We start from the raw sequence: 22,560 nt of genomic DNA on the forward strand, positions 1-22,560 counted from the left end.
CAACTGCCTTCAGCTCAGGTCATGATCCTGGAGTCCTGGGATCAAGTCCCGCATCCGGCTCCCTGCTCGACAGGGAGTCTGCTTCTCCCTCTGACCTTCCCCCCTCTCATGTGCTCTCTCTCTCTCTCTCTCTCTCTCATTCTCTCTCTCTCAAATAAATAAAATCTTTAAAAAAAAAGAAATGGCTTAACATATGTTAAAGTGTCATTTAAAGCATAAATTAATGGGTAGAGAGTTTCAGTTCAGCAAGATGAAAAGAATTCTGGAGACAGTGGTGTTAGTTGCACAACAATGTGAGTATAGTTGATGCCACTGAATTGTACACTTAAACTCATTAAGATGGTAAACTTTGTCTGTTTTAACCATAATTTAAAAAACAAGAATATAGCACAAAATTTACATTTAAAATATTTATTTCTTGTTATAAATCAAGTAAAATGACTATAACTCAATGTTTTAATCAGAGTATGGTGTGTGTGTGTGTGTGTGTTTTCCTGTATGAGACATCTGTTCAGTAAACGGACCCTAGTGAGGAGAAAGAAATTTGAGACTATCTGCCAAATAGATGATACTCCTACCCTATTTTAGTGCATCATAACAGAAAATACTTTGATTCAACATCATATATGCTATATAAACTTTTAGATAGGCTAGATTGTGACTACATATCAGTTGCATAAATTCACAAGTAGTAGTCTTTACATTTATTTTAAACTTAGAGGATCTAATTAAAAGAGCACCCTAAGGGGGCACCTGGGTGGCTCAATCATTAAGCATCTGCCTTCTGCTGGGGTGGTGATTCCAGGATCCTGGGACTTGAGCCCGTCATCAGACTCCCTGCTCTGTGGGAAGCCTGCTTCTCCCTCTCCCACTCCCCCTGCTTGTGTTCCCTCTCTCGCTGTGTCGCTCTCTGTCAAATAAATAAATAAAATCTTAAAATAAGCATCCTAAGGAGACACAATAAAACCTAAATATATATAAAGTTGTTACATAATGTATTGTTTATTAATACTCAGATTTCTTTACAGAATGCATATTTTTGCAGTTTTTTGTCTTTTAAATTTAATTTTTATTATTTTTATTGAAGTATAATTAACATATAATGTCATATTAGTTTCAAGTGTATAACATATTGATTCAGCAATTCTATATATTACTTAGTGCTCACCACAATAACTGTAGCACCATCTGTCACCAAACAATATTATAAAAATATTATTGACTCTATTCCTTATGGTATGCTTTTCACCTACATGACTTACTTATTTTATAACTGGAAGTTTGCACTTCTTAATCTCCCTTATCTCTTTCACCCATACATCCACTCACCTCCCTTTTGGCAACTTTCAGTTTGTTCTCTGTATTGTAAAGTGTTTGTTCACTTGTTTTGTTTTGTTTTATAGATTGCACATATAGGTGAAATCATATGGTATTTGTCTGTCTGATTTATATCACTTATCAATATATCCTCTAAATCTATTCATATTATTGCAAATGGCAAGATCTCACTCATTTTTATGACTAAGAAATATTTCTTGTCTATACATACCACAACTTCTTTATTCATTCATCTATTGATAGACATGGGGTTTCCTTCCATATCTTGGCTATTGTAAATAATGCTACAAAAAACATAAGGTGCATATATCTTTTGGAATTAGTGTTTTTCTTTTCTTTGGGTAAATACCCAGGAGTGGAATTACTGGATCATATGCTATTTCCATTTTTAATTTTTTGAGGAACCCCCGTACTGTTTTCACATGGGCAGCATCAATTTACATTCCCATCAACAGTGCACAAGGGTTCCTTTTCCTCCACATTTTTGTCAACACTTGTTATTTCAATCCCATATTTCCAGATATAATACAGAGCTATGGTAATCTAAACAGTATGGTACTGATACAAAAATAGACATATAGATCAATAGAACAGAATAGAAGGCTCATAAATAAATCCACACTTATATGGTCAAATCATCTTTGACAGAGGCAATAATATACAATGGGGAAAACATAGTCTCTTTAATAAATGCTTTTGGTGAAACTGGATAGCTATATGCAAAAGAATGAAACTGGACCTCTTTCTTACACCAAACACAAAAATAAACTCAAAATGGATTAAAGACCTAAATGTGACATATAAACCATAAAACTCCTTGAAGAAAACACAAGCAGTAATTTATTTGACATTGTCCTTAGCAACATTTTTCTATATATGTCTCCTCAGTCAATGGAAACCAAAGCAAAAATAAACTAATGGGACTACTCCAAAACAAAAAGCTTTTGCACTGCAAAGGAAACCATTAACAAAATAAAAGGGTAACCTACTGAATAGGAGAAGATATTTGAAAATGATATCTGCTAAGGGGTTAAAATCCAAAATATATAAAAAACACAACTCAATATATATATATATATATATATATAAAACCATTAATATACCAAATAATACTAATATATATATTATATATATATAGTATATATATATTACCTTTAAAAATGGGCAGAGGGCGCCTGGGTGGCTTAGTCGTTAAGCGTCTGCCTTCGGCTCAGGTCATGATCCCAGAGTCCTGGGATGGAGCCCCACATCGGGCTCCCTGCTCAGCGGGAAGCCTGCTTCTCCCTCTCCCACTCCCCCTGCTTGTGTTCCCTCTCTCACTGTGTCTCTCTCTGTCAAATAAATAAATAAAATCTTAAAAAAAATAAAAAAATAAAAATGGGCAGAAGTCCTGAATAGACATTTTTTTTTCCAAAGAAGTCATACACATGGCCAACAGGCACATGAAAAGATGTTCAACTTCACTAATCATTAGGAAAACGCAAATCAAAACCACAATGAGATATTACCTTATACTTTTCAAAATGGTTAGAATCAAAAGGATATGACTTTTTATTCAACAGAAATTTAGTTCATGTTACAAATGAAAAAAAGAAATTATATTAAACTAATACATTTGTGTTAATTTTGAAAAAGTCCCCTAGGATTATAAATGTATGAATTATAGTTACTACCTTGAATATCTAAGATATAGTTCTATAATTTAAAAATACTGAAATTTTGGTTAAATATTGAAGAATAAGACATTCTGATTTATTAACAATTTAGCATTAATTCTTTTTTCAGTACTTTGCAATTTTTATTAAATAAAATATTCTCAAAAACTTTCTATTCAGCACCTTCCTTTTTTTTCAAATTTTTATTTAAATTCTAGTTAACATGCAGTGCAATACTAGTTTCAGGAGAATTCAGTGATTCATCACTTAAATACAACACCCAGTGCTCATCATAACAAGTGTCCTCAATACCCATCATTCATCTAGTCCATTCCCCCACCTACTTCCCTTCATCAACCCTGAATTTGTTCTCTATCTTTAAGAGTTTTTTATGGTTTGTTAAACTCTGTCTTTCCTCCCCTCCCATATGTTCATCTGCTTTGTTTCTTAAATTCCACATATGAGTGAAATCACATGGTATTTGTCTTTATCTGACTTATTTTGCTTAGCATAATACATTCTAGCTCCATCCACATCACTGTAAATGGCAAATTTTTGCTGGCTGAGTAATTAATTCTGTTCCATTGTAAACTCTTTTGAAACTTTTCTAGTTTTGGCCACTTTCTCACTTTAGTAAGTATATTCTAATAAACACAAATTAATAATTCTTTGATAATTAATCTTATCAATGTCCTTCAGGATTATCAGGATAAAATTTTTGGAAATAGAAAAGAAGAATCACTACTGGCTCCAAAACCTACTATAAAAATGCCTGTTCATATCACATTCTCAACATCAAATTGTTTTCTTGCAATTTTCCTGTATCTAAAAAAAAATGAGTCAAGTAATAGGTAATGAAGTTTTAACTTTATAATATTTTTTTTATTTATTTATTTTTAAAGATTTTGTTTATTTGAGAGAGAGAGAATGAGAGATAGAGAGCACGAGAGGGAAGAGGGTCAGAGGGAGAAGCAGACTCCCTGCTGAGCAGGGAGCCTGATGTGGGACTCGATCCCGGGACTCCAGGATCATGACCTGAGCCGAAGGCAGTTGCTTAACCAACTGAGCCAGCCAGGCGCCCCTAACTTTATAATATTTTTTTCAGTCATCCCAGACTTCACTCAAGAAAGCAGCAAATTTTTTTAAAACCTCTGCAATTATTAATTTATTAGTATCATCCAGGACTCAGATGCTCAGTATTCCTCCTGAAATTACATAAACAAATGCAAATGGAAAGAATCCAAGTCAAAATTATATAATAAAACAGCACTCCATCACAAAAGCATGTAAAATTACAAGAACGCTATTTTAAAACACTGGCACTTTAATAGAACAATAATCTCAAAAAAACACAAAATTGCCAAATTGTTCCCTAAACTGTTAAGTAGATAAACATGACTCTAATGAATGAGTTAGGGTTTTATAAAGAAAAATCAAATTCAAATCAGATAACTCATACTGAAATACAAAGTTTTATGTGTCTTCTTCCCTTAGGTCTATTTGACTTTTATAAAGGAACAAACTATAATATAGGAAAATATACCTGATTTTAAATGTGGCATACATTTTAGAAGTTGGCCCAACTAATTAAAAATACCTTTAATGGAAAGTCAAGTTTCCTAAGAAATCCATATTCAGATAAATAGGAGAAGACATTTACAGCCAGCATGTTTTTCCAGAGCCTTTGCTGGGACTAATGTCAACAAAAAATTTAATATGGCAGTCTTGTATTTTAAGTTCACACTTTTGGGGATACATTTTCAGGTCTTCTTTAATGTGGGAATTGCAAGGAATTGCAAATATAACTGCCATTACATGGTAATGGGAGTTAAAGAATGTAGACTCCTCATGTAAAGATTAGAACATACTTTTCCCTTAGTCCTTCAAGGACAGACTTTTCAAAATGTTTGATTCTACTAATCCAATGCTGTGAATAGACTGGTTACTCTTCACTTTATAAATGTGACTGGGCTATGTGAGATCTGGTATCAATCGATCAAGATTTGAGTTTCAGTTATGGATGAAAACAGTCTCAATTCAACTTTTATTACCCTCATCATGAATATGCAGGGTGCAGACAAAAGCTTTTTATCAGCTAACTATATGAAAATATAAATACTGTTATAATCCATGTGATCCAAAATGGGCAAAAGCAAAAGACTAGCTAGCTTCCGCTCAAGAAGAAAACTTTCAGACCTATGAAAAAGACAATACTAATAAAAAAATTTGTATTTACTTAGAAGCATTCAGAATGTCAACAAAACAGCTGCAACATTTTTTGTTTTTTTGCAATTACAGAGTGGTATTCAGTTAACAGAACAACAATTATTTCGTAGAAGCTGCATCAGAGACAACTGAAGATGAAAAACTACCATTCCCATATATAACTAATTTGTGCTGTGCACCAACAAGAACCTGCTTTAAATTTCCATGCCAATTTACAACCCCCATACTGTACCAGGCAAGGAAGAAAGCAGCAAATTTAGTTTCATTGTGAAGTCTCAGCAATTTGTACTGCTGATACTTTTAACTGGAAACATAGAATCAAGTGCCTGTTAAGACAAAGCTGAAAAATAAATTCCCAACTTTCCTTTTCTTCCATGCATGCTGACACATTGCTATTAACTGTAAATAACAACATGTGATGAGATGCACTTAGAATGCCAGTTGTTCAGGATTCTTTTCTCATGCAAAATATTTCTCAAATTTGGAAAGCCTCAGATGTGCTTCAACCAATTGCCTTAGGAATCTGGGTGGGGATTTTTAATGGATTTCATATATGAATCATATTTATAATAGGCTTTAAACTTTCCTTGAATATATAATAATAATGATAGAGAAATGTTCCATATCTAATTTTTGTTTTACAGATTCTTCTCAATTTAAATTTTAAAAGGATTAAACAAATTACAGGTAAAAATTTTTTTTTCCCATAAACATCCATCTAGCAGAGGGAACACTACTAAAATTCACTCATTTCAAAGCAGTTCTAAATTTCTGATTTTTGACCCAATAAAAAGTTCACTATAGTTTAGAATGTCTATACTTTAATGACCCCAAAATAGCAAATAAGTATAGAAAGGAGTTTATCTTAAAAATAATTATTTTTAACAACCCAAACATATCTATAATCTTAGAGAAAATATGCACAAATGAATTGGAATATGGAAAACATTTAGATGATTACATAAAAATAAAATATTGATTTGACTCAGTGATAATATTGTGGGAATTATCCACTTGGATTTGTGTTATTTTAATATAATATTTGCAGTAAAATAATATTTTTAAATAAGATAAAGAAAAACAGTCCAAAATTCTAGCCCATTGTTAACTAAAGTCACAAGGAGAGATGTTTTGTTTTTTTTCTTCAAAATACAATAAGCTAAGCAGGTGTTCACGAGTGTTTCTACATGTTGGTCACTGTGGTTATACTGTAATACTAGTTTTTGTTAGTCTATCTCTATTATATTTTTTGTTTGTATTTGCCTTTCTCACATGGTCTCCATGTCCTACCTAAGAATCCTATAAAGCAAGCACAAGAGCTCAATAAAGAAATTTACTAAATATTTGAGTAAATAATGAGGGTAAATTTTTATCTTTAGTCAGCTACACAGTCTAATAGAAAATGTAAGATGTAAAAAATGAAGCACCACATGAATTTAGCCTGTTATTATATTAATTTCTTCTTAAAACAACATCCTTTGGGGTGATGTCCTTCACCTGCATTCTTTGTTATTGCCAGGATCTTTTCCAGCATAATAGTATTGATATAAGTTTTGTTTGGATTTTCTTTTAGAGGGGAGAGGTTGTGGAAAGGACTAGATGAGGAGCTGTGTGTTACAGACATTGATGATTTTCCAAAGAGAAGGAAACACTCCTTTCCAAAACAATTTCTCACAAACTTTAAGGAGAGAGATATAGTGGGAAACCTGAGTTGAGTCTAAGCTTATAACATTGTTTCTTGCCATGGTTTAAATTTGAAAACTCATGCTGAAATTCATAATTAAAGACACTCCATGCTCATGGATTGGAAGAACAAATATTGTTAAAATGTCTATACTATCCAAAGCAATGTTCACATTTAATGAAATCCCTATCAAAATACCATCAGCATTTTTCAGAGTGTTAAAATAAGCAATCCCCAAATTTGCATGGAACCACAAAAGACCCCAAATAGCCAAAGCAATCTTGAAAAAGAAAAGCAAGTCTGGAGACATCACAATTCTGGACTTCAAGTTATATTACAAAGCTATAGTGATCAAAACAATATGGTACTGGCACAAAAATAGACACATAGATCAATGGAACAGAATAGAAAACCCAGAAATGAACCCACAACTATATGATCAATTAATCTTCAGCAAAGCAGGAAAGAATATCCAATAGAAAAAAAGTCTCTTCAACAAATAACAGTGGGAAAACTGGACAGCAATATGCAAAAGAATGAAATTGGACCATTTTCTTACACCATACACAAAAATAAATTCAAAATGGATCAAAGACCTAAATGTGAAACCTGAAATCATAAAAATCCTAAAGGGGAACACAGGCAGTAACCTCTTTGACATAGGCCATAGCAAATTCATTTTAGATATGTCTCCTGAGACAAAGGAAATAAAGCAAAAATAAGCAACTGGGACTTCATCAAGATAAAAAGATTCTGTACAGTGAAGGAAACAATCAACAAAACTAAAAGGCAACCTTCGGAATGTGAGAAGATATTTGCAAATGACATATCTGATAAAGGGTTAGTATCTAAAATATATAAAGAACTTATACAACTCAACACCCCAAAAGTGAATAATCAAATTTAAAAGTGGGCAGAAGACATGAATAGAAACTTTTCCAAAGATGACATACAGATGGCCAACAGACACATGAGAAAATGCTCACATCCTTGATCATCAGGGAAATACAAGTCAAAACTACATTGAGATATGAACTCACACTTGTCAGAATGGTTAAAAGCAACAATACAGGAAACAACAGGTGTTGGTGAAAATGTGCAGAAAGAGGAACCCTCTTGCACTGTTAGTGGAAATGCACACTGGTGCAGAAACTCTGGAAAACAGTATGCAGGATCCTCAAAAAGTTAAATATAGGACTATCCTATGATCTAGCAACTGTACTACTAGGTATCTACCCAAAGAATACAAAAATAGTGATTCAAATGGATACATGCACCCCGAAGTTTATAGCAGCATTATCTACAATAGCCAAATTATGGAAATAACCCAAGTGTCCATCAACTGAAGAATGGATAAAGAAGAGGTGGTATGTATATATATGAATATTATATATATCATACACAAGATTGTGTATATACAATGGACTATAACTCAGCCATAAGAAAGAATGAAATCTTGCTATTTGCAAAGACATGGATGGTGCTAGAGAATATTATGCTAAGGGAAGTAAGTCAGTCAGGAAAAGACAAATACCATATGATTTCACTCATATGTGGAATTTAAGAAGCAAAACAAATGAGCAAAGGGGAAAAGAAAAAGAGTGGGAGACAAACCAAGAAACAGATTCTTAACCATAGAGAGCAAACTGATGATTACCAGAGGGGAGGTGACTGGGGGGATGGGTTACATTGGTGATGGGGATTAAAGAGTGCACTTGTGATGAGCACCAGGTGCTGTATGGAAGTGTTAAATCACTCACTATATTGTACACCTGAAACTAACACTGTATGTTAACCAACTGGAATTTAAATAAAAACTTAAAAAATAATCAGTAATTAATGCATAAAGTGCCTATATTTTTACATGTTTATTTCATCTGTGAACATTAATCACACATTTTGTATTGATTCTGCAGTTTTTATCTCTTTCAGTAAGATTTTGTAATATGTGATTATGGAGACAGCACATTTTCAACGTTTTGTGGCACAAGGTATCATAAAAAGCCATTTTATGGTTCTCCAGTCATTAAAATCTTACTGGAACAGTGAAAAGAATTCTGCCTACTACCTGGGGATAATGTGATCATTATGCTGGAGTTTAATGGAGTAAGGATAAAGGCCAAACACAACATGGCCCTGTGTTTTATTTGACCCTGTGATCATTTAGCACTGTAATGGGAATCCAGTACAGCTGTCAATTCTGACTTTCCAATTAACCCAGGAAAGTATGCAACCCTGTATCTTATTTCCTAAGCAGAAATAGTATTGGGAATTATTTTTTATTAAAAAAAGTATGAGAGTTCCTTCTGCCTAGGTGACCACCTCCTGCTTTGATTTTGGGATCAGCAGCCTAAAATTAATATTTTAAGATAATAAATAAAAACATAAAATTTTAAAATAAAGAAAATATTGAAAAAGCTTTTTTTTTTTTTTTTTTTTTTTTTTTTATCTTGGCACAGAGGAAGCGGGAAGTTACTTAGCAGGGTTCCGGGTTTCCTCACGCCCCGCCCGCCCTACCACAGCTAAATGGTTTTCGTCCTTGGGTCGGTCTGTCCTGCGGAGAGCAATCCACGTCCATGGTCCCCGCTCTGCCCGCCCGCTGCGCATCTGCCCTTCTCCTCTGACTCCGCCCCGCATCTGTCCGGAACCGCCTCCCGCCTGAGCTGACCCAGTGCGTGTCTGCTAGTCAGTCCCTCCGGACCTGCCGCGAGTCTCAGACTGCTGAAATTACCGCGCGTCACTCGGTCCGTACCCGGTGGGCATCTGGGGTATCTGGGCGGTTTCCCGTCTCCAGCGCGTGTGTCTGTCTGTCTGTCTTTCTGTACGATCTGATCCGCCGTCTGCAGCCTGCCTTCCGGCCCCAGCGCACCAAGTGTTTAGTCTGCCCTTTTGCTGACGCTGAGTGTGTTTAGCGGCCTTAGTTAGCTGAGAGCCCGCCTGAGACCGGCCAGGGAGCCGGCGGAGGAATACACGTTTGGCCCCTGCCCATGTTAATAGAATTTTAAGCCAACAGGAGCTCGAGGCCTATGTTTATGCAGAAAACAGGTCTCGTCTCGAGGCCTCTGTCTGCAATGCTGGATGTGGGGTGACAGTCAGCTGCTTGATGATTTCTTACAATTAAATGGGGAACAGGAAATTTCTTTCTTACTACTGGCTTTTGAAACAGATTTTAAATCTTAATGGGTGGAAATTATAAGTCCCCTTAGAACAGATTCGTTATTGGGATGCATTTTTGTCTGATGTGTTTGTTCTGAACCTGCTGACCAGCTGTTTCTGAACTTCATTTTCTCAGCCTCAACAGTGATTCTGAGTCTGCTTTTAGCTTCCTTCTCCTTGGCTTTCTTCTGTTTGTGAACAGCTGCTTGGCCCATAGCTTAGAGAATTCAGCCTTCTTTTCTCTCCCAAGAGAGCCACCTCCCTGTACTCAGAAAGATGGGGAGTGGAGAGCCTAATCCTGCTGGCAAGAAAAAGAAGTACCTAAAGGCTGCCCTGTACGTGGGTGACTTGGACCCAGATGTCACAGAGGACATGCTTTATAAAAAGTTCAGGCCTGCTGGCCCTCTGCGCTTCACCCGAATCTGCCGTGACCCTGTCACCCGCAGCCCCCTGGGCTATGGCTATGTTAACTTCCGCTTTCCTGCAGATGCTGAGTGGGCCCTGAATACCATGAATTTTGATTTGATTAATGGCAAACCTTTCCGCCTCATGTGGTCTCAGCCAGATGACCGCTTAAGAAAGTCTGGAGTTGGAAATATATTCATCAAAAACCTGGATAAATCCATAGACAATAGGGCCCTTTTTTATTTATTTTCTGCTTTTGGGAACATTCTCTCATGCAAAGTCGTATGTGATGACAATGGCTCTAAGGGTTATGCCTATGTGCACTTTGACAGCCTGGCCGCTGCCAATAGAGCCATCTGGCACATGAATGGAGTGCGGCTTAATAACCGCCAGGTGTATGTTGGCAGATTCAAATTCCCAGAAGAGCGGGCAGCTGAAGTCAGAACCAGGGATAGAGCAACTTTCACCAATGTTTTTGTTAAAAACTTTGGAGATGACATGGATGACGAAAAACTGAAGGAAATCTTTAGTGGCTATGGGCCAACTGAGAGTGTTAAGGTAATAAGAGATGCCAGTGGGAAATCTAAGGGCTTTGGATTTGTGAGGTATGAGACACACGAGGCTGCCCAAAAAGCTGTATTAGACCTGCATGGAAAATCCATCAATGGGAAAGTTCTATATGTAGGGCGAGCACAGAAGAAAATTGAACGATTGGCTGAGTTAAGACGAAGATTTGAACGGCTGAGATTAAAAGAAAAAAGTCGGCCTCCGGGGGTGCCTATCTATATTAAGAACCTGGATGAGACCATCGATGATGAAAAACTGAAGGAGGAATTTTCTTCCTTTGGATCAATTAGCCGGGCCAAAGTGATGGTGGAAGTAGGGCAAGGCAAAGGGTTTGGTGTTGTCTGCTTCTCCTCTTTTGAAGATGCTACCAAAGCAGTGGATGAGATGAATGGTCGCACAGTGGGCTCCAAGCCCCTGCATGTTACCCTGGGCCAGGCCAGGCGCAGGTGTTGAGAATAAGAATGCTCAATTTGTTTCAGCCTTAAGCTGGTGCCTACTTAGTTTGGGCTACTTTGTGATAAGAGGTTATTTTATTCCAGGTTATTTTTTTTAAGTGAATACTTTCTTTTGAAAAAAAAAAAAGTAAAACTAGAAAACCTTGTTCATTTAAGTGAAGAACATAATTTCTAATTGTAAAACTGTCATTTTATACTATTTTTTGATAAAATATCCTTAGAAATATGTAGAATAAAATTCATCCCTCCACATACTGTTTTTTTTCCCTAAACCAGTCCAGGTAAGGTAATTGGTTGAACATAGGTTCCTTCCTTATTCCAGTTATAATACTAAATGTAATTGCTTCTGTGAAAATATTCTCAGAATGGACATTATTTCTGAATCTATCACACATAAAACTTTTACTTGCTTTTTGAAAAATCAGTAGAGCAGGGGAAAATGTATGTGATCCACTTAACATTTGTGCATAATTTTACCTTATTATTTAAAGTGAATGTTATTTTAAAGAGATGTGAGTTTCTTTATACTTTTTTTTTCCCTTTTCTAATATATTGTGGGCATACCACAGAGTTGGCAGTGGCTTTGACTAAGTGTTGGGAGTTTTCTTTAACTTCATGCCCAGAGAAATAATCATATTGGTGTTTTCTCAATCAATACCTTAGGAAACTAACACTTTAAGCATTATTAAAATGAGTTTCATCTTAAAAATCTGAGAGATTTAATATATGAGGACAGTCTAAGGAGCATTCTTGCCACTCATTTTTTTTTAAACTAGTAGTATAGATGGGTCATGTTAAAATAATGAAAAAGATGAATAACTGCACTGAATTGCCTTTACCTGTAGATAATTTTAAAATTTTACCTCCGCCTCTATAAAGTGTCAATATAAGGATAAATAATCCATACAGTGATGTTGAAAAACTACATTGAAGAATATCTTCAATATTAAACTTGTCATTATCTCTTGTAAATTTTTTAATACATCCTTGTGGTAATATTCACATATGTATCAAAAGTAAGGAAAAGCTTGTCTCTCTTGATTAAATCATATGCCTCCATCTATTATATGAGAGCTATTAATCCAGTATGGTTCTCTTTATGTCTGGCTGCTTGGAATTTGTGACAAAATGTTCTGTTCTATAATGCAGTTACATTATTTAGCCTGTAATTTCTAATTTCTCGATTACAGATTTTCCATATTTTACTTTTAGTCCCCTCTTTTCCTCACCCATTTACCTTCCATCCATATTATACTTACTTTTATGTTTTCTTTAGATTGCCTTTCATTTAATATGTGGGTGTTCAAACCCATTTTGGAAGTAGAGAAATTATTACTTAATTTATGTAAAACTTAAATAATTACTTTTTTAAAAATAGGATTCACTCATATCACAGATCCAACCATAAGAAGATGTTTTGTCTCTATTCTTAATTGGCTTTTATTATGTTATATAGAAATCTTAGGTTACATATATAATATAAATATATAATTTTGTTAACAATTTTGTTAGCTATGTGCCCATAAAATAATGGGAAAAATCTCTTTCTGTGTAATTGTTTATCTACAAATTACATTTATATTCATTATCAAGTATTTTCAAATGGAAATCACTGTTTTTGTTGATCATATACATAATACATGCTCATTTAAAAAATGTACACAATGCAGACACTTATAAAGAAGTAAAATTTCCACAGGTCAGAGATAACCACTATTAGTGTTTTCAATGCATACATATACTTCCATGCCTTTTCTCCTATGTATACACACAATATTTTACAAACAAACAAAAAACCTACTATATGTACTGTTTTGTTAAATTTTAAACTAAAACATAATCTTTTTATGTCAGTAAATATCTTTCTGTATCATCATTTTAGTGACTGCACAGTATTCCATTATATGGATGTACTATAGATTATCTAAGTAGCACATTATTGAATAAGATTTATGTTTTTCAGTGTTTTCTACATCTATAAACAATGTTGTGATTAACTTGCTTAAAACAGTATGAGTTATATGAGCTTGAGAAGAAGTATCTATAGCATATAAAAGCTTAAATCTGCTAGAAAAATTTAAATGCACATTATATTGATATATGTATCAAAATTCTGAAAAAACATTCAACATATATTCTTTACTTAAATTGACAAAAGTAAAACTAAAAACTAATGGGATATCATTTTTCATATTTTCTGAGCCCACTTGCTTTATACCCTTGTGATCATTAAAATATATGAAAACAGTGCAAACAAATAAATTTAAAATAGTTACTTTGGTAATTATTTACCATACGTACTCTCTACTCCTTTTTACCCATTACCAGTTTTTATTTAAATTTATAATCTTGAAGTGTTAGTGTTAACTTAAAACCTTGACGAATGCTTTGATTCAGTATAAATCACGAAAGATTTCTAGTAGGTAAAAATCTTCAAGTATAAGCATTTAACACATTTTGGGAAATTATTCAAGTATTTAAATAATAGTAAATAATTACTATTTTCAAGAAGTCAGCCAGTATAAATAAAGGACTAATTAAAATATGTCCATGGACAGTTAAAACATGTTAGAACACTGCAAAATAGTCAAAAACTCTAAATTTAGTTGGTAAAAAGGGGGAAAAGATAAAGGAAAGATAATCTCTATTTGAACACAAACACCTGGGTAGTTTTCCAATCTTGTACTTTTCATTTTTAACTACATTTAATAGACTAATAATTAAGGCTTTGAAGGGGGAGCAAAACAACTGAACAGCTTAAATTGTGAAAAGACATTAAAAACATTTCCTAGCACAAGATAATTAGTAAAAATTAGTAAAACAGTACTATTAATTGTCATAGTAAACTTAAGAATGGACTGCTTAACACAAGTTTTGTTTGTTTTTGTTTTGTTTTTTGTTTTAGCTTTTCAAAAAAGTCAATGTAAAAACTTCAAATGTACCCAGGGAGAAGAAAATTAAGAACACTGCTTTGTGGGGTGCCTGGGTGGCACAGTAAGGTTGAGTGCCCAACTCTTGGTTTCAGCTCAGGTCCTGATCTTAGGATCCTGGGATAGAGCCCTGCCTTGGGCTCTTCGCTCAGTGCTTAAGTTTCTCTCTCCCTCTCCTTCTGCCCCTCCCCTCCACTCTCTTTCTCTCTCTCTAAAATAAATAAATCTTTAAAAAAAAGAATGTTGCTTTGTGATTGTAAACCATCATATTAAAGGTTATTTTGGTGAGACTTTTCTGTACAGAAAATGTCATACATATTGGTGCCTTTCTGGTTGTATCTATGGTTAAGGGGAAAAATAAAATGTCACATGTGTAAGATATTTTCAGCACAGGGGAAAATAACTAATACTGTGTCTTTAAGGGAATATTTAGGAATGGTGTGAATACCATCTTACCTATAAATGGCCTAATTTAAGGGACTAGTCAGAAATGTATCAATAAATGACTGAATATAGATGATACATGTGTTCCCAGCACCTACAGTAATACCCAGAGTTTAGTTATCATTCCATGATTAGTTGTTGAATTATCCCTCCATTTGTTTGCTTTTCAATTCTCTTCTCAGAATTTCACAAGAGAAATGCATTACAGAATAAGTCATTTTTATTAAATTTCATCCCATGAAGAAATAATTGAGAACTGACTAGTTACATAGATTGCTGCTTCTAACGTGGTGTTACTGGTGACATAGACTAGTGCTTATACCATTAAGGTATTATCAATACTTTTATACTTCTCATGCTTTCCTTTTCATTATTGTTCAACAGTTGATTGATGAGTTTATCTTAGACAAAGCTTCTAATAATTGGCAAACTCAAATGAAAGTCTATTTGTATAGAAACTTTTTTTAAATAAATTAATGTGATGCAGCTTCAAGACCAAGATTATTCCACAAGGTCCTTCTCCTACATTAAATCAAATGATCGCAATAACCCCTGAAAGACTAATGCGTATGCATGTGAAATTAATTGTTTCTTACATGTTTTAGGACATTACTTCCCATAAAGTATGACCTAGCAAATGGTTTCTTGGAGCCTCAAGAGAGTTAATGTATCTCACTTGGCTCCAAAGGAGCATGGTCAGTAGTTAGATAATCTAGTTACCATTGGAAATCTGAGAAAGACCTAACTCAATGTACAAATACTGAGGATATAATTACTATGAAACTTAAAAAAAAAACTACAAGTACTTTCACCCTCAAAAGTGAAAGTCAATTGTAAAAGGTTTCCCATTTGGCAACCAAAAATGATTAGTGTTCTCATTAAATTTCTCAACAAAAGTTTGGAGCCTTTGTATTTTATTTAATTAAGAAAATATTAAGTTCTTTAGAAAGACATGCAAGAAAAGAGATGAATGATGATATATGTCATGACTGTCTCAGTTATCAGAGTAAATGAGTTTCTTTGTTTTAGAACTAGTAAGGGAAATACCAGATATTGGCATCTTTTTTATAAAAAATAAGCCTTCTGTAATGTAGAATAAATAATTTTACAAGTTTTGAGATTGGTTTAAAACTTCCAAAAGGGTAAATTATACTTTTGGGAAATCAATGACTTTTTAAATCAATATTTAGGAACATTTAAAAAGTAATTTTAAGCAAATTTACACAGGATGGCAAACAACTCCTTTTTTTTAAGATTTTATCCATTTATTTGACAGAGAGAGAGACAGTGAGAGAGGGAACACAAACAGGGGGAGTGGGAGAGGGAGAAGCAGGCTTCCCGCTGAGCAGAGAGCCTGATGCGGGGCTCAGTCCCAGGACCCTGGGATCATGACCCGAGACGAGGGCAGACACTTAACAACTGAGCCACCCAGGTGCCCCAAACAACTCCTTTTTTAAGCAAAATTGACATACTAATTATATTAGTTTCATGTGCACAACATATTGATTCAACAATTCTATACATTACTCAGTGCTCACCATGGTAAGTGTAGTTACCATCTGTCAATGAACAATGTTATAATATTATTGACTACATTCCCTATGCTGTACTCTTCATCTCCAGGACTTACTTTATAACTGGAAGTTTGTACCTTTTAATCCTCTTCATCTATTTTATCCATCTCCCCTCTGGCAACCACCCATTTGTTCTCTGTATTTAACAATCTGTTTATTTGTTTATTCATTTGTTTTGTTTTATAGATTCCACATATAAGTGAAATCATATGGTATTTGTCTTTGATTTACTTAGTATAATACTCTGTAGGTTCATGCACGTTGTTGCAGATGGCAAGGTCTCATTCTTTTTACAGCTGAGTAATATTCCATTGTGTATATATACCACATCTTCTTTATCCATTCATCTACGGATAGACACCTGGGTTGCTTCCATATCTTAGCTATTGTAAATAATGCTGCAATAAACGTAGGGTGCATTTATCTTTTGGAATTAGCATTTTCACTTTCTTTGGGTATAAATAACTTTTTTTTGTTGTTTCAAGGTTTTTTTTTAAAGAGTTTATTTATTTATTTATTTATTTATTTATTTATTTATTTATTTATTTATGAGGGACTGTGAGAGCAAGAGAGAGAGCATGAGCAGGGTGAAGGGCAGAGGGAGAAGTAGACTCCCTGCTGAGTGGGGAACCCAATATGGAGCTCAATCCCGGGATTCCAGGATCATGACCTGAGCAGAAGACAGATGTTTAACTGACTGAGCCACCCAGGTATCCCTGTTTCAAGTTTTTATTTGAATTCCAGTTAGTTAACAAATAGTGCAATATTAGTTTCCAGGAGAATTTAGTGATTCATCACTTACATATAACACCCGGTGCTCATCACAACAAGCACCTTCCTTAATACTCAACGCCCATTTAACCCATCCCCCTGCTCACCTCCCCTCCAACAACCCTCAGTTTTTTCTCTATAGTTAAAAGTCTGTTGTATGGTTTGCTTCCTTTTTTTCCTTTTATGTTCATCTGTTTTTTTCTTAAATCCCACATATTAGTGAAATCATATGGTTTTTTGTCTTTCTCTGACTGACTCATTTCACTTAGCATAATACTCCCTCCACGTCATTGCAAATGGCAAGATTTTATTCTTTTTTATGGCTGAGTAATATTCCATTGTACATATATAACACGTCTTTATCCATTCATCCCCTGATGGACATTTGAGCTCTTTCTGTAATTTGGCTATTGTTGATAATGCTGCTATAAACAGTAGGTGCATGTGTTCTTTTGAATCAGTATTTTTGTATCCCTGGGTAAATACCTAGTAGTGCAATTAGTGGATCATAGGGTAGTTCTATTTTTAACTTTTTGAGGAAACTTCATACTGTTTTCTGGAGTGCCTGCACCAGTTTGAATTCCCACAAACAGTGTAAGAAGGTTCCCCTTTCTCCACATTCTTGCCAACATCTATTGTTTCCTGTGTTTTAAATCACCTTTCTGAGGATTTTGGACAGACTACATACCTGAGTAGAACAAACATAGAGAAGAATTTGCAAGCTTTTCTTTTCCAGTGCTTTAGGAAACACAAAATATATGTCTAATTTATTTTATGGCAAAGAAACTTATTATATGTTAATTTCCTTAAATAAAGGAGTAAATATCATACTTTTTGTGATGGAGGGAATATTTTTTACAATATGGTAGGAATGGTGACAAAGTTATAAAAGTCAAGAGGAAGAATATATTTTTCTCTATTCATTAAAGAATTTTTTTAAATATATGGGATTTATGAATTAAACAAAGGATAATTTAAAAAGTGACAGATAAATAAAAAGTAATTTGAATGTTATAAACACTTAAGAGTAAAGGCAGTAAATGTCTGCCTGACTTAGTTTGTATGGTTCTTCTTTTTTATTAAAGATTCATTTATTTATTTTAGAGAGAGAGAGAGTCAGAGAGCACAAGTGAGAGGGGCAGAGGGAGAGGGAGAAAATCTCAAGCAGACTCTGACCTGAGCATGGACCCCCACGTGGGGCTCTATTTCATGACCCTGAGATCATGAGTCAGATGCTTAACCAACTGTGTCACCCAAGGTGCCCCTGTATGATTATGCTTACCATTGATTTGACTACTACAGTAGTAGTAACCCTCAGGAAATTTTCTTTTATGAATGAATTTCTTAAAAAAAATCATCAGTGCTAATTTTGTCTCTACTCTCTTATCTTTGTCACCTAATCTCAACTTTATCCTTTGCTGAACACAGACGTTTTAATAAGGCATTTTTAGTTTACATAGTTTGAACATTACCTCAAACATTTCTAGTAGATGTGTGTGTATGCAATTTTGTACCAGTTTGTTGAAATAAAATTTCAGGACTTGCATGTTAAGCCACAGTAGATGGTAGGACATGTACTGTTTATATATGGATGAGTGTATCTAGCTGAAGATATTTTTCTTAAATGTAAATATCAAAATGATGCTAATTAAGCCAACAACAAAACTATGGGCTCTGTTTGGAATTGTGTTTTCATAATGTATACATGCTCCAGAGCATCTGAGTACCAAAGAGGTAATACAACTAGAACTATATATTGCTAATGCGGTAAAAATTTTGAGATGTGAAAGCAACATCCCAAGCATAACAAGAAATGATCTAAGTAAGAGACACTAACCAACTTTTCTGAAGTGGCATCTTAGGCAATGAAAATGAACTATATGTAGCCCTTAGTTGTTTTATGGGGATATACCTCAATAATGTAAACACTCTCAAAGAGTAAAAATACATAGGAAGATACAATTTTCTGAAACTTCTATTATATTGTGATATAAATGAAGAAAACTGTGATAATTGAAAAGCAAGCATGAACTAAGTATGTCTCCCACTTTATTCTCCAAAAGAAAAACAGTTTTACTTCAGACAGAATGATTTTCTTAGACCACTGGGTCATTTGCACTTTTAAAAAAAATTTAGGTTGTTAGAGATGCATATATGTAATCTATTTTAATGCTCAAAGAGAAATATGTCTCCTCAATATTCTAATTATAAGGTGAAATATAAACTGGAAAACAGTGTCACAACTTTTCCTCAACAACAAGTTTCATCTATAGAAATCATTTAAGCTGGGTTTCTTATATAAGTAATTGCATGTTTGAAATTTTATCTCTAATCTGGGGCCAAGATTTAGGGCTAAAAGAATTGTGTTTTAATTCACTGGGATCATACATTTTTATTTTTATTTTTTCAGATTTCTTTTTTCCCAATGTAGGGCTTGAACTCACAGTCCTGAGATCAAGAGTTGCATACTCTACCAAATGAGTCAGCCAGGCACCCCTTGGGATCATATATTTTTAGAATATTGTCTGGTAGAACTGTTTATCTTGCTTAATGTGCAAAGGCAATCTATCAGGTTTCTGAGTGAAATTGAAAATGTAATTAAGTACTTGAAACAATATGGAATTTGTCCCTAAAATCAAAATTAAAGCTCATTGAATAACTAAGAACACTATATTAAATAATTTTAGTCAGTATTAGAAATTGAATTAAAATAGAATAATTTCAGATAGATACATGTTTTGAAACACAAGAAACACAAGAAATAAATTAATACTAATTAATACATTGTCTCCAGAAGGAGAACTTGCACAAAAAAATATGTAGAAGTGAGTATTGGACACAGAAGGGCAAAAAAGTCATGGAAATCCTTCACATCTACTCAGAGAGGGAACCCATATTTCTCTGATGCACCATTAGTATAAATAAAAAAAGCAATGAAAATGTTAAGAAAGTAGAGAAAAGAGGAAAGGTTTGGTTCTTAGAAATATGAACTAGGGGCAACCTGTATAAACTTCATTAAGAAGAGTTCATAATTAATGCTTAAAGTTGTCTCTGAAGATAAATTATTTCTTCCTTTCTTATTTTCACATGTACTACCTAAAAGTTTCAGGACTTCTCAGAATTCGGTTTTTTTTAAAGATTTTATTTATTTATTTGTCAGAGAGAGAGAGCACAAGAAGGGGGAGCAGCAGGCCAAGAGAGAAGCAGGCTCTCCGCTGAGCAAGGAGCCCGGTGCAGGCTTCCATCCCAGGACCCCAGGATTATGACCTGAGCTGAAGGCAGAAACTTAACTGACTGATGCACCCAGGCGTCCCAGGACTTCTCAGAATTCTTATTAAGGTATTTCAGCAATAAATTCTAACAACAATGACTCTGGAATGTACTGTAATGTTTTGATTTTTTAAAGCTCTTTATGTTTTGTTGTTTGTACTCAAATGTCACAACATTTTATCTTTCCCAGGTGCATTGGTAGATTTCTAAATTGACTATGACACAAATAGTATATCATTTCTATCAAAAATTCAAGGTTTGCATGGTAATTGGTGTGGGAGGTGGTACTAATGCTAGCAAAATTAAAATCCTGTGTTTATTTTTTTTATTTTTTTAATCTTGTAGAATTTAAAGGGAAATTGGATGGATGGATATGTGCATACATACGTATATACATAAAATAATAAAGAGGGAATAAAAAAGGAGATAAGAACTGATGTATGGAACCCAAGAATAATGATGCATCTATCTATCCCTATCATAGAGGTTCAAATTAAGAGGTACAACCTCCTAGACCAAAAACAATGTTTTGGTTCCCCAGCAGTGCTGTGTCCCAAGGGATGGTGACTGCACAAATGGTGACAGGTGGAAAGAATCATAGACAAGTGTGGTCCCTGTGGCAATTCATTCCAATGAGATCTTTACAATGAACTGGTATTTACCAGCATGTCAGTGGTGAAGTACAGGCCCAAATGTAGCTCAAAGGCAGTAGTAAAATTTGCACAGTGCAAGCTGGCATTCTGTGGTTTTTTTTTTTTTATTTAGTTCAGAGTGTATCAGAATTACCTCGGGTGTCTGTTATAATTGAGATTCCTAATACTCATCCTTGGCTTACTGAATCAAAATTGATGTAGGAGTGGTGAAGGTAGGGTGAACAACAAAAATCTACATTTTTCTCATAGACTCTGAGTAGTTTTTATGCACACTTAGGAAGATCTAGAACAGGAGTCATCAAACACTTTTTCTGTTAAGGCCAGATAGTAATTATTTTAGCCTTTGGGGGCACAAAAAAAAGTAACATCAAAGATATTATGCAGATACTTATATAAAAATACTTCCACACATTTTGAAATTGGCACAATTCAAAATATAATGATGACAATGATAAAAGAGTATTTTTTTGGTAATAAAATTCTAATGAAAATGATTTGGGAGATTACATTTAGCTTAATTAAGGTTCAAAGTTGTTTTTTTCAATCATCAAATCAATTGTAAATGTCTTCATCTATCAAAAGCCTTTTTTAGCTTGCAGGCCATATGGAAAAATGTGGCCGCCCAGATTTGGCCTGCAAGTTACAGTTTTTCAACCCCTGATTTAGAATCACTGGCCTAGATACATTGGCCTAGAAAGTATTTCCCAAGGTTAGCTACTTAGAATAAGTAATAATAGTAATATAAAAAACTTATTAACTGATATAATTCATTAAAATAAGTTACAAATTAAGTCAAGTAAAACAATAATGATAATAGTCAAACCATATATGTGCTAGAACATAGTACAAGTGGCTCATTAGGAAAAAAAATCTAAACCAATGCTAGATGTTGAGTATCTGAAATGATCAGCTCATGAAAAGTATCTCATTTTAGTAAGAAAAATGTTATATACATAAACAAAGTATGCATGTGTATACTGTGTTTATATTTGTGTGTGTGTGTGTGTGTGTGTGTGTGTGTGTGTGTGTGTGTAAAGACTACAGTTACATCGAGACATTGAGTAATTTTCTTTGGTTATAAAATTATAGGTGATTTTTGTGTTTTTTTTCTTTTGCCTTATTTATATTTTGTAAATAGTTATAACTAAAATGTAGAATGTCTTTAATAAAGAAAACTATTTAAAATATTATTACAAAGATTTTTTAATAACTAAACTCTTAATGTCCTTACCCTCTAAGTCTGCTCCTCCTGTATCTTCTTCATCTCAGTAAATGGCAGCTCCTTTCTTGGTGTTTTTAGGCCAAATACCTTGGAGTAGTTAACTCTTTTCTTTTTCTCACATCCCACATCCAGTCTGTCAGGAAATTATGATGTCTAAGTCTTGAAAATATACTCAAAATCTTATGACTTTTTATCACTTTTTATTGCCAG

The 22,560-nt window shown here is 34.1% G+C and overlaps 1 protein-coding gene across 3 annotated transcripts; it reads left to right on the forward strand.

Moving 5' to 3' along the window:
- Positions 1 to 9,420: 9,420 nt before the first annotated feature.
- Positions 9,421 to 22,178, forward strand: LOC112835915 (polyadenylate-binding protein 5). Of its 3 annotated transcripts, none has more exons than XR_012374806.1 (2): positions 9,421 to 9,647; positions 20,366 to 22,178. XR_012374806.1 is itself a non-coding variant. In XM_025887844.2 (2 exons), exon 2 carries the CDS (start codon positions 10,336 to 10,338, stop codon positions 11,482 to 11,484), a length of 1,149 nt encoding a protein of 382 aa, XP_025743629.1. In that variant the 5' UTR covers positions 9,421 to 9,647; positions 10,196 to 10,335; the 3' UTR covers positions 11,485 to 15,810. The 3 variants fall into 3 exon arrangements, 2 of the variants coding, with proteins under 2 accessions (XP_025743629.1, XP_025744367.1); XM_025887844.2 differs by lacking the exon at positions 20,366 to 22,178 and adding an exon at positions 10,196 to 15,810; XM_025888582.2 differs by lacking the exon at positions 20,366 to 22,178 and adding an exon at positions 10,310 to 15,810.
- Positions 22,179 to 22,560: the final 382 nt, after the last annotated feature.

Source organism: Callorhinus ursinus, unplaced genomic scaffold, assembly GCF_003265705.2.
Source record: "Callorhinus ursinus isolate GAN/ISIS: 27379988/994484 unplaced genomic scaffold, GSC_fseal_2.0 scaffold40, whole genome shotgun sequence".
Lineage (NCBI taxonomy): Eukaryota > Metazoa > Chordata > Mammalia > Carnivora > Otariidae > Callorhinus > Callorhinus ursinus.